At 42.6% G+C, this 13,287-nt stretch overlaps 1 protein-coding gene across 42 annotated transcripts in view; it reads left to right on the top strand.

Moving 5' to 3' along the window:
* The window catches only part of RBFOX2 (RNA binding fox-1 homolog 2), a 258,130-nt gene that overhangs the window by 109,357 nt on the left and 135,486 nt on the right, over window positions 1-13,287 (top strand). For 2 of the 42 annotated variants that reach the window (XM_088796807.1, XM_074326325.2), the window contains exon 1: window positions 9,931-10,157. The exons of the other annotated variants lie outside the window; for them this stretch is intronic. In XM_088796807.1, the coding sequence (XP_088652933.1) occupies window positions 10,143-10,157 (15 nt within the window). In that variant the 5' untranslated portion in view covers window positions 9,931-10,142. Of the gene's footprint in view, window positions 1-9,930; window positions 10,158-13,287 lie in introns of those variants that run through there. 42 annotated transcript variants of the gene reach the window in all.

A 13,287-nucleotide genomic window follows, 5' to 3' on the forward strand; every position in this document is an offset into this window, starting at 1 on the left:
AATGGTGAAGGACAATCGTAGATTAGGGGGATAAATTTAGTTGACTTTTTGGCCTCGTCATCAGGTTTGTTCACTCGTAAGATATTAAGCTTTGTGTTGTTTCAGTTGAAATTGAATTTTGATTTGTAAGTTACAGTAAAATACTTTACTGTTGAAAGCATCCCTTAGAATTAAGTTCAGCTGCATAAAGCAGAACACTCCCCAAAGTGGCTTAAACAAGAGAAGGGTTTTTTTTCAGTCTTTCATGAAAAGGAAATTTGGAAGTAGGCAGTTGAGGACTGAGGACTTGCTCCAAGGTTGTCAAGGACCTGGGACCCTTACTGCGCTTGGTGTCTGCCTGGAGGACGTGGCCCAGAGAGTTGCCCCACCTCCAGCCATGGTTCCCACATTTCTGTGAAGCAGTTTCTACTTAAGACTCCGAGGAAGTCCCACGTAACATTTCTGCTGACCGCTCATTGGCCAGAACGTAGTCTTATGGCCACACCTCCCTGCAGCTGAGGTTGGGAGATAGAGTCCTGTTTTGGAGGGTGTATATGGTCATGTCCTGGAATGAAAACTGGGGTTTTGTTACTAGGGAAGAAGGAGAGAAAGGATATTGGGAAACCACTTGCATTCTCAAATCTCAGGACTGTTGGAGTGACCTAACCCTTGTGGTACAGGAGACCACTCTGTAGCTCTCCTGGGAGCTTTCCACCCCATCTCGGTTGTATTATCCAACAAGATGACATTTTTTCTTGAAATTTATATATCTTCATGCAAACAGTTTTTTAAAAAGTTAATACTAGTTAATAATGATCGTCACAATTTCTGTTTTAAGTTCAACTTTGAGTTTTTCGAAATCAGTTTATTGGGACTTCAAATAGTATAGTTAGCTGTTTAATAAGATCTAATAGAATATGTGTTAGATATTTAGCTGACTAGTTATTGGTAAAGGAAAACGTGTAACAGTTTTTTGCAGCCTGGATAAGACATTAGATTATACATTTCTTGGGGATAGAGAACTTGCTTACTTTTCTTTCTTTCTTTCTTTCTTTCTTTCTTTCTTTCTTTCTTTCTTTCTTTCTTTCTTTCTTTTTTTGAATTTAAGGTGATAACTGTTTTTTGAATAAATAATACATTTATCTGACTCAATATTCCAAAGGTACAAAGTGGTCACATAGTGGAAAGTTGCTCCCGTATTCCAATCTTGAGTTCCCTAGTGTCTTTCCCCTAGAGGCAAGGAGTGTTTTACATTTTTATATATAATTCATCCTTTTTTTCTTTTTTAATTCAATGATACTGTCCTATACATTGTTCTGAAGCTATTTTTAATCACTTAAAGATATATAGTATTCACCCAGTATTTTAGGAGCGTCCTCATCCCCTCCCCCAAAGGCTATGTACTGTTGCGTTGTATGGATGGAATAAATCCTTCTAAAATGCACTATATAACGATATAATTTATATGCTCTTAATAGTATAACAGTAGACACTTTCCTTAATGGCTTAACATAGTTGTCAACATCAGTTATCGTTTAGGACTGTAAATGAGTGATATTTCAGGAGCTTTTGTTGGTTTTGCCTCACTGTATGGCCTCATTTTGACCTACGTGAGCTTTTTGATATCTTACCTGGTTTTTAGATTTTTTTCCCTCTTGGTCTGCTTTGTTCCTGATGTGGCTGCCTCTAATATAATGTTCCTCATTCCTCTGGTCCTTATTCCCGACTGCTTCCTAGCTCCCTTTCCTAATTTGCTTCAGTATTTGGTGGGCAAGAGCCAGATAACAAGGACAAAAAATTTCTAAAATAAAAATAAATAGGTTTAGAGAGAAAACCTGGCAGAGCTTTTCTGCTGAGGATCGTATATGAACATTGTGATATTCTGAGTACTTACCGTAGAGGGCCTTCTGCTTCCTGGTTATCACCATGGTCTAGAACAGCTCTGTCTGGTAGAACTTTCTGTGACAATGGACATGTTTTATACCATGTTTCCCTGAAAATAAGACCTAGCTGGACCATCAGCTCTAATGCATCTTTTGGAGCAAAAATCAATATAAGACCTGGTCTTATTTTAATATAATGTAAGACCGGGTATAATATAATATAATATAATATAATATAATATAATATAATATAATATAATATAATATAATATAATATAATATAAGGCTGGGTCTTATATTAATTTTTGCTCCAAAAGACGCGGTAGAGCTGATGGTCCAGCTCAGTCTTATTTTCGGGGAAACACGGTATCTGCTCTGTCCACAAGAATAGCCAAAGCCTTGTGCGGTGCTTGAGCACTTGAAATGTGGCTAGTATGACTGAAGAACTGCAAGTTTAATATTAAGTTTTAATTGAAATGGAATGAAATGCAAATGGCCACATGTAACTAGTGGCCACTCTGTTGGATGCATGATTCTAGACCAGGTGTGTCCAAATTGCGGCCCGCAATCCATTTTTAATTGGCCCGCAGCAAATTCCAAAAATATATTTAGTTTACTTAAATAAACCAGGTGAGGCAATACGTACTTCACCTCGAGTGAGTGGCCCGGCTGCTTGTGTATTTTACTGCATATGGCCCTTGGTGAAAAACGTTGAAAAAAGTTTGGGCACCCCTGCTCTAGACTATAGATAATTAACTCTTATACGGCAAGCTCGATTATAGTGGAGCTTAGATTGGAGATGCTATTAGGTTATTGTGCTGAGCAAAATAAATTTACAGTATTGGAAGGGAGGCATTTTGGAATGTTTATGTTCAAATTAGCTTAAAGTAAATGACTGGATTGGAACTGCTGTTTGATATTAATATTATCATTATTTCAAACTGACATTCTAAAGCCACTGGTGCTGGCATATATTTGTGGTTTGTAGCTAGAATAAAACTTGAGTCCTTTTGGTAACTAAGGAAAAATTAGTAGCACTCTAACTTTATTTATAGGACTTGGTTAGACAGTTGCCTGAGTGCCAGAAACTCCTACAAATAACTTTGACCTTCCCTAATGAAAGTCAAGGGATAAAATGTTCCATAGTAGAAGATCTCAGTTGTATGTACTATACACAGAATATTACTTTCTAATGGAGAAATCTGTAACAAATAAGAAAACAAATGAATAAATAAGTTAATTGTAGACTTTTGTAACTTCTAGGAAGAGTAAACAGCACAGTAATAGAAAATACAGGCTTGTGGGGATGGAGCGCCAACTAGCTGAGGGGTCTGCTGCCTTTTATCTGAGGAGGTGTTATTTCAGCTGAGGTCTGAAAGACGAGAAGGAGCCAGCCTTACAGAGAATGAAGGCAGGATGCGGAGGGCTTTCAGGAAGAGGGAATGAGAGGGTTACAGGGGTGCCAGGGAGAGGGATGGACTTGCTCTAGATCAGGAGCTGACACAAGATTCCTGTTTTTAGAGCAGAGTGATTGAAAGGGAGATAATGGTATGAAATGAGGCTGGAAAGGCAGCCACTTAGCGGATCATAAAGGACCTTAAAGGCCATTATAAGGATTTCGGATAGAAAAAAAAAATGAAGTGCACCGTGAAGCTGTAGAACCAGAGAAGTAATATGATCTGATTTTCGTCTTAAGTCCTTCCGGCTGCTGTTACGAATGTTTTGAAGGGAGTGGAGGAGCTGTTGTGATGTGTAGGAAAGAGTGATGGGAGCTTTGGTTAAGGTGGGGCAGTGGGCGTCCAGAGAAGTCAGGCACACAGGACTCACCCATGGGTTTGATGTAAGGGGTGAGAGGTAATAAGGGTAGGGGCTCGGGCTTGTATAATTGCCAGGCACCACTTACTGAGGAAGGAAAGAGCAAGAGCGAACCAGGTTTCAAGGGTGGCGGTGGCGGAGATTTAAGAGCCCAGTTTTGTGCATGTTACGTTTGACTAGCCTGGGAGACAGCTGCATAGTCACACTGGAGCATGAGAAGAGGTCAAGGCTAGGGCTGTAACTGCTAGTTAGTAGCCTGTTGATGGTATTTGAAGCAATAGGAATGGATGCGACAACTCAAAGAGAGAAGCGGATGATGCAGGATTGAGGCCCAAGGAGCACTTCCTTTTTAGAGGTCTGTTGAGGGAGAAGCCAGAAAAAGATACTGAGAAGTAATCAGGGATGTAGGGGAAAAGAAAACAGGGTTATAGTATTGCAGAAGCTAGAAGAAGAGAATGTTTTAAGAAAGTTGCCAACTTTATTGAATCCTGTATGAGGTCAGATATGTTGAGGACAGCAAAATGTCCTTTATATTAAGTCACGTGGAATTGGTTGACATTGGCCAGTTAGTTTAATAGAGTGGAGGGCTTGGAAGCTTTATTTTGAGCAGATTGAAGAAGAAATGAGAGGTGAAGAAGTGGCGACAGACAGACAACTTCTTAAAGAAGTTTTACTGTGAAGTGGTAAGCAGGGAAATGGTAGGTAGCTGGTGGGAAGTGACGGGTCAAAGGAGAGTATTTTTAAAACCATGCTTCACTTAGTCACTTACCTAGTATTGGGCATTTATGTTTTTGAAGTTGTTTTCGGTTACAGATTGCTGCAGTGTAGTTCCTTCTACTCCTCCAGGGATTTTCCAAGACAGGCTCCTTGGAGGCAAACTTGTCAAGCTCCAGGCGATGCACATTTCAAACGGAATAGATACTGCCACACTGACTTCCAGAGTGGTGACACCATGTCCACTGTCCCCATCAGTGTGGGAGAGCAGAGGGGAGGTTTTACTGAAGATGGACATGTGTTTATTTTCTGGCAAGACAGTAAGGAGTGGAGAGGGGCGCGATGGGTGCTTATCAGAACAGCACGGTCCTTCTGCAGGCTCGGGAGGGGGGTGGGGAGTGAGCAGAAGTAGTGAAATGAGCCTTTGGTGTGACGATTCTCCTTCATTGTAACAGGAGGAGCTGCATGCATTTCTAGCTTTGATAGTAGATTTGGTGGACAGAGAGACCGAATGCTTCTCTTTTAACATGAGCTACTTGGAGAGAGCAACAGCTCAGAGTTGGGTGCCGAGGAGAGAATGAAGTAGGTTTGAGGAGCAAGTCAGAAGGAGTCATTTTGGTGAGATGGAAGGCTTACCAGGGCGGCTTTCGTAGGATTGCTTGGCATTGTCAGCATGCAGTTGAGGTTTGTGATCGTGAATGTGTAGTGAAGTCAGTCAGTGGGTTATGTGATTTTTTTTTTTTCCTCCGGTAACATTCAGCTGATTGTGCCCAGGCACAGAAGAGGCAGAATATTGTATCTGGATTGGAGTTTTGACAAGTGGTAGTGATGGCGAGGACAAATGATTGAGGGTATTCACGAGGGAGGGGTTGTACTTATGGACCATGGAGTCAAAGTTGGAGAAAGGACGGAGTGGAAGATGAGACCGGAGTGGGTGGTAGATAAACGGAAAGGTGGTTGGGATAAGGGGTTTCATGAGGTCAAAACTGCAGTGGAGGAGATACCAGAGCAAGTTATGGGAGGTTATTTGAGTGTATGATGGAAACATAGTAAGGACAAATAGAGCTCTTGAGAGAATACATTTTTCCCTTTTAGGGATGGTCGCTCTGCGGTTCCTAAGATCTGGGGTAAGAGCGCTCACAAATCATCTATTTACCCATAGCTTTTCCGAGAGGTGAGCTTTGAGGTATACCCTTTGCTCGTGTCTGCAGCTGGAGCTCTTGTTAGACACTGTCAAAGGTAACCACAGTTCACTGGTGTTTCTGGAACCATTCTCTTAATGATGTCAGTCATAGCAGCCCCATTTGACTGGAGCCCCAGCCTTTGGAAACTCACACGCAGTGTGTCCGAAACCTCTTCTCCATCATTTATTGTTTGGCGTCTCAGAGATGGGCAGAGGCAGACTGCAGGGTAAACTTTCCAGTGATTTTGGCAGTCTTGATTTGATTTTTATCAGTGAATAAGTGTGGTGTCATTGAGACGATCTTGGAATCTTACAAACTTGTGTTCAACTTTTGGCCCCTCCACTTACTTGCTGTGAGACCATGAGCATTGTGGAACCATTTTAAACTCCAATTTCTTTTTATATGTGAAAAAGACAACGGAGAGCTTACCTTACTGAGATATTGTGACGATGCAATGAGATCATGCATGCGGAGTCCTGGCACATAATATGTTCTGAAATAGTAGCTGGTGTTACACTGAAATCAGCAAGCAGGGGTGGAATCCTCACTTGTCTTCCTAGTGGTTCAAATCCCGTAACTGGCGGTGGCAACCACCTCCACTCCTTTTTTCCAGCAGTCTCTGCTGCTGTGTGAGAACTGCTCTGTCTACACCAGCTTCTCACTTAAATGTGCAGGTCAGTCCCCTGGGGCTTTTGTTATGTCAATTTTGTTTCTGTAAGTCTAGGATGAGACCTCAGATTCTTCATATCTAAGAAGCTCCCAGTTGATGCTAATCTGCTGATACTGCTCCATGGGTCACATTTCCAGCAGCAGAATTCTGTTAGAGAACTGCCCTGTGGGAACCCTTGCTATTTTAAGCTGACAGGAAACAAGGTTAAAAGAGCCCCATTCTTTCAACTTTTTTTTTTTAAGTCAAGTTCATTTGGACCATATATTGCCCATTTCTGTAGCTCATTGTTGTGGTGAGTCTGTATTGTCTTTACCAGACCTGAAAAGTGAAAGGAGCTTAAATTATGCACAGAAGGTTGCCTCAAATTTCTTTTGAAAAATTTTCAGTGCCTGATTTCTAGGGTATAGTTTTGAGAAGTTGTGTCGGCTCCCCAGATGTATACACTCCCCCCACCAGCCTTTTACACCTACAGAGAAACTTGCATAAAGCATACAGTTTCATTAGACTTTGAATTATTAGACTTGGAGGCAGGAGTCTAAAACGTGGCTCCAAACCCTTCCTGCCCACCACACTCGTCACCTTACAAAGTCCAGCACTTCCGGAAGCAGGAATTCAGGATGTGCTATAGGGGTAGAATTTCTGGAAGCACATAATTGCTGTCCCAGATAATCTGATTTTTCTTCCTCAGAAGTGAGTATGCCAGACTTCCCCTGTGGGCTCTCCCTGGTAGAGTCCCTTCTCTGGTGCTCAAATTCACACGTTCTTTCCTCTGAACTAATAGAAAGGCTGATACTGACACGCTTCCGAGTCAGGCAGTGATAGAATGTTCTCCTGATAGAATTAAGTACGTGTGCGTCTTAATCCTTTGTGTAAGAACGTGGTCCTTTTCACAGTGTCTTCCTCGTGTGGAACTATTCGACCTTTGTGTCTCTTAATCCGAATCCTGCGTAGCTATAAAGCATAGGTTTCCTTATTTGACTTCAATGACTCGAGACAATTTTTTCCCCTCCTACCTCTTTGTTTCCTTTCTTCTTCTTCTTCCTTTTTGTTAAGGTAGGGAAATGTGGGCATGCAGGAGCATGAATGAAAAGATTCACTTAGCTTGGCTGTGGATTCTTGGAGGGGTGTGTGTGTCTGTGTGAGAAACACACAGAAGAGCTTGATTTCTGACCAGGGTATCCACCCAATTCTTAAAGTTGTGATGATCAGGGAAGGAAGAGATGCATTTAGTTTAGGGTAGGAATTTATGAACTCTTCCTGTTTGTAATGGTTCTGCTCATGGGAGTTTTGTACGTACTAGTCAGTTTTTGTGACACATTTAGATTTTTCTTATTTCATTTTGAGGCTCGATTTTCTCTGTGTATTTTTCTCTTCCTTTGCTCCAGGAGAGTAGGGCTATCTTTATCCTATCCTAAACTTGTTTAAAAGATAACACCACCAAGTGACAGATATGTGAAGTTTTATTGTATTTGGTTTTTTATATTTGCTAAGAATGAATATTAACAATTTTGTGTCTCCAAAGAGCTTGGAAGGACTAGGACCTCTTAGTGTATTTTAATGTAGTTATTTTGAATGCAGTATAGGAGGTGTGGTGACTAGAGTAAAGTTGCGTACAAATACTGATTACAGACGTACAGAGGGGGCCCCAAAAATGTATACACATTTTAAGAAATGAAAAAACTGTATTAAAATTGTAATACAATGAAAGGACACTAGCATTCATTTGATTAACGCCATCTTTTGAGCGAATACTACACGTTGCTACCATAGTTCAATTCAACTTTGAAAAGTAATACAGAGATAACATCTTTAAAACTGTATTCATTTTTTTGACATCACCAATGTAAAAGACTCTAAATAACAGTTTATGGAAAGTCAAGATTTGTTTTCCTATTTGAAAATACCCTCAGTTTTAGACTTGGAAGTTCTTTTTTACTGGAAATGAGGGCGCTATCTTCAGAGGAAGCTGATAGGTTCTGCATAAAGAAAAAGAAAAGGTTTGGGTGAGGCCGAAAAGAATACTTGCCCTGCCCTTCCAAGTTTAAATGAGCTGGGAGATTAAGGTGGGAGGAGAGAAAATGCACATATTTAGTGCAGAAGAAAAGGAAAAGTGTGGACTTTACTTTCCCTCTAAGAGAAAAAGCAACTCCATCTGGCAGGTAACTCTGGCCTGAGCATCGCTGGGGGTGGGACTAGGTGGGAGTCTGAATGTACCTGAACCTGTGCGCGGCCGGCCTCCAGGGCGAGACTCTCAGACCTTACTTGGAGATTTTATACACAGGAGAGAGCTGTTTGAACATGTCTGAGGGAAACAGAACCCCGAGGCAGCTGGAAGGCGGTAGGCCTCTTGTTTTTGTTTTTGTTTTATTTTGTTTTTCCTTTAATGAGTCAAAGGAGTGAAATACTTCTCAAAACAGAGAACCTTTGAGAATGTATTGTGCACCTACTGTGTGTTGGGTCCTATGCTAAAGACTCCATGGCCAAAAACAGAGGAACTGTACCCTGAAAGGTGTGGCTAAGGAGCTAAGACTGGTAGATACATGAATACCTGTAGTGGCAACTGGCAGAAGTGGGGATGCCTTGTTACCGCAGCAGGCTCACAGACGAGGGAGAGGCACTTACACAGCGGGGGTGGGCTTTTGGACTTGAACATGGAGAAATGGGTAGGCACGTAAGGAAAGAGCGTGGGCATTGGTGTATGGAGAAGACAGCTATTTTCTGAATAAACACCGTGAGGACAGATGATTTGATGTTCACCATCGAACATAGTGGATAAGTGTATGCCTGGCTTACAAGAAACACGTAATAAACGTTTGAACTGAACTCAGTTAGAAAGCGTGGCCACCAGGAACACGGCAGATAGTTTACTTCATGAGATCTAATTCCACCAACTCCGAAAGGAGTATTGTACCAGTTTTTGGTCGAGGAAACAGAGGCCATGTGAAATAACGTCTCCCAGGCCATGATGACAGTAATTGCAGACCCAGATTTCAAGCCCAGGCTTTGTACCTTGCGCTGTACCCATGCCTAATAAAGAATCTGCCACACAGCAGGGGCTCAGAATCCACTTGACGTGGAAAACCTGATCCTTTCTCCCTTCAGAAGGGCGGCTCTGTCGGTCTGAACGAGGGCAGTGGTAACAAACAAGAGGAAAACTTATTCAAGTTTCTATAGCATTTTTCCTGTGTTTTAAAATCTTCTGAGAGTCAGAATTAGCAGTGGTGAGACTTTATCAAGAACAGTGGCGCAAGGCCGACCTTTTGGGGCGGGAACGTGGGCCCCCGAGCAGGTTCTGTGTTCACGCTTGGCTTCTGCGAGGGGCCGCAGAAGAAGTGGGGCAGAGGGGAGGCTTGGCTCATTCCCCTTGATCTTGGAGGTCAGAGTTTTTTGATTGCTTCATTTATGTTTAAAGAACCCATCTTAAACTAGTTTATCTTTAGCATTAGAAACTGGTGCCGGTGGTTTATTACTAACCCCACCCATCCCTGCCTTTTGCAATAATCTCTATGAGTGATGATTGTGTTTCTAGAAGTAGAATGACAGAGACAGATTCCCTGAAGGCAAATACAGAGAGTGTGCTGTACACTCCAGATCTGACACACGGGGCTAGGAACTCCCAGAGAGAGAGAGAGAGAGAGAGAGAGAGAGAGAGAGAGGGAGCTAGAGGGAGGGAGAGAGGGAGGAGAGAGAACAACAGAGCAGTCAGCTGGAGAGGAGGGAGGAGGGGGGAGGAGACCGGTCGTTTTTTAGATTTTTAAACTCAAGTGATTTTGGGGGGGTTTCTCCCACCCCGAACCGTAGCCCCCCATTCTGGCACCTCCTTTCCTTCAGTTCACTGAAGTGCCGTTTTGCAGTCCAGGATCAACTGACCGCTGAGTTTGAGCAGCCCGGTCTGACATGATGTACCTCTGGGTGAGTACAGAGTGCTGTGGGTGAGGGTTTGCACTTGCACATATAAGGAGTGGAAAGCTGCGGTTCTGCTCTTGCACAAACGGCCTTCCCCACAGAGCACAGACTGCCACGTCCCCTTCTACTCCCAGGTGTTAGGTTTTTCAAACCTAGCAGTGATTGTGACATTGGTTGTTTTTTTTAAAAAATGTTGTTTATCTTGTTAGACTTAGGCGCAAGGGTGAGCTCCCAGTTCAGTGCCATCCTCTGCACTTGCTGGTGGGTTTGCAGTAGGCGAACGGGGCAGCCGGTGAGCCTGTCCCTTCCAGAGCTGCCGTCTTCTGGTGGGGCAGGAGCCACCTGTGTTTTGTGTGGGGGACACTGACTTTGCTAATCAAACCATCTCTTTAGATATTGAGAGCCAATAGGAGGCGCGATTCTTAACAAGGAATAAGCTTCTCTAGGTTTTTATCTAATCATTTTATTGTCCTTTACAATAGTCTTGTAGGTCACTGTTGTTACTAAAATTTTATGAGGGAAGTAAGTAAGTCACAAAGAATGACTTGCCCATAGTTAGAAACCAAGCCTATAGCAGCTAGAATAGTCATTAATAACCAGACATTTTATATCGGCCAAGAACTTAATACCTTACATTGTTTTAATTTATTGTTAACGATGGCATTGTCATTTGGGATGGAGGGAAACACACTGGGATTGGAGAGGTTTTTAAATTAGGAAATGTGATAACTTTTAGGAGAATGACAGGGAAAATAATACGGGGGGGAAAAATCACCCCTGCTTTTAGTTGTGAAAACAAGAACATCTGCAGTCCCTTACAAAGATGGCGGTGTCCTCTCTTGAGCTGTTGTGTGTTGCTAAGGGAGTCTCCCAGACGTGATGCCCTTGGCGACGAGCCAGCTTTTGGAAGTTTCACTTTGCCCTTTGCCCTTCATCCTAGATGTCTGGAATTGCAGAAACCTACTTGGCTCAGGCAGGCTAAATTTATAAATATTAGAAGGCAGAATTTTCACTAGGTTTACAGAGACAGAGTTTGGTCACAGAGGGGTGTGTGTGTGTGTTGGGAGGGGCTTTTCCTGCTTCTCCCTTCATATTTGAATATGACCTTGAAATGTAATTTCCTCCCCTCTTTGATTTATTTTTGTAGTATTTGTAAGAAGTCAAGAACTTTTCTGACACCCTTACATGCTTTCAGTAGTTTTCATCTCCCTGCGAACTAGGCGTCTGTGTCTGGGGTCTTTGCAGTCTCGTCAGTGGGACTGCTCAGCTGTCTTTGACCAGAGGATGGGTTGTTTTGTCTTTGGATTTGTTTGTAAGAAGAGTTATGAAAGGAAGCAAACTGAATTAATCTCATTTCCACTCATTTATGTTTGATGGAAGCAGACAATGACAGTCTCCTCAGTTATTTCCTTTGCACAGCTGTTCCACATATTTGTACATTTGTTTCAGTCCCCTTCACTTCTCAGCCCTAGAACAGAGCTTCCCCGCCCAAAGGCCACAGGTTGGACTGAGTTCCAGGTATGTGAAAATAACTATTCTGCTCAACCCTTGGAGCATCCAGGTGGGACCTACGCTCCCTGGGTCACCTGGACCATGTGCACTCTAGTTTGTTTGCCACTTTGTGTCACACAGACATTACCATTTTCTATGTGTGCCAAGACAACTGAACGTTTGGGTAGCACTGTCTGGAGAGCACAATGTTTGTCAGCTCTATCTCTTTATTATCTGCATCGTCTAGCCCAGTGCTAGTGAAAATGTCCAGAAGGGGCCGTAGCTGCATAACACCCAGGTATAGAAAAGGAAATCTAGATGGTCGAGTACTAGTGGGAGGCACCGAGCACCTGCTGTGGAGAAACTTACTGGACGAGGAATAGGAGATGGGAGTTTTGTCTAGGCCAGTACCCAGCTGTGTGACATGGAGCAATCACTGAGCTGTTCTGAGCCTAGTTTCTATATCCCGAAGCTAATAGAACCTCTTCTAATTCTAAAATTCTGTGGAGTGGATTGGGTGGAGCAGTCCGTATGCCACAAAAACACCCAATTGTGCAAAAATGTTTGGATCCTGGAAAACATGACAAAGCTGTGAAACATGTATCACCTCCATTTGCTGCTTGGTTTGGTACCAGCAGTGAGCTAAAGGCACTATTTCTGCTCATTCTAGAAAAATCACTGAACTGTGTTCAGTTGTCAGCATCTCTGAGTGGAACCTCGAGAGCTGAAGAGTAGAAGTTACAGCTCCTCCAGCATCTTAGTTTGTGAGTTAGGTGTGGCTCGATAGTTTGCTCCTGTGTGTCTAGAACTCCGAGATGGAATGCCATCTTGTGTGTGCTCTGTATGTGTCTCTGCCAGATCTCCTCCCCACTTTCCTATTGCGTCACCTTCCTTTTTAGAGAATTCGGTAGCATCAGTGGACAGCATGGTATGGTGCAAAAATTATGGCTTCCAGAGACTTCACTACGTCTAAACGCCACCTCTGTCATTTTCAGTTGTGTGGCCGTGAACAACTTGCCTAACCTCTCTGAACCTCAGTTTCTTCATTTATCACGTAGGGAAAATAATGCCTATCACGCAGAATTATTGTGAAGATTGGAGATAATCTATGAAACATGCTTAACACAGTGGATGGCACATAGTAGATGCTTAATAAAAACTACTGTAAGCCAACATTTCGCTTTGAACATTTGTGTAGAGCAACTACTCACTACCCCAGAGCGTTTTCTCTAGTGGAAGGATGTCTTTGAATTCATGTGGGGAGCACTTTGATAAACACAAACCAGTTTTATGTGAAGCATGTCTCCCTTTGATCAGCACTTTAAGTCCTTGTGACTAGCGGACCCTCATTAAAGTTGCCTCCTGATGGAGAACATCCCTGTTATTTTTTCGAAACTTCTGTTTGGAGGGGTGCAATACTATTAAGTATTCGTTTATTCTGTCTTCTCTTCATTGTCCAAAACAGGGAAGGAGGAGGGTGGGAAACATACACATGATTCCTATACTGAGGGAACTTACTTGTTTGATGATTATACAATTTATACCCAGTAAACAAAATTAATAGGCCACGTATTTAAATTCCCAGAAGTCGGGACGTAGTCTCCCTGTCTGAGTTAATCTCAGCTAGACTGGTACCAGGCTCTCT

This window comes from Rhinolophus sinicus, chromosome 1, assembly GCF_057876585.1.
Source record: "Rhinolophus sinicus isolate RSI-liver-muscle chromosome 1, RSI-T2T, whole genome shotgun sequence".
In the NCBI taxonomy this organism is placed as follows: Eukaryota; Metazoa; Chordata; class Mammalia; order Chiroptera; family Rhinolophidae; genus Rhinolophus; species Rhinolophus sinicus.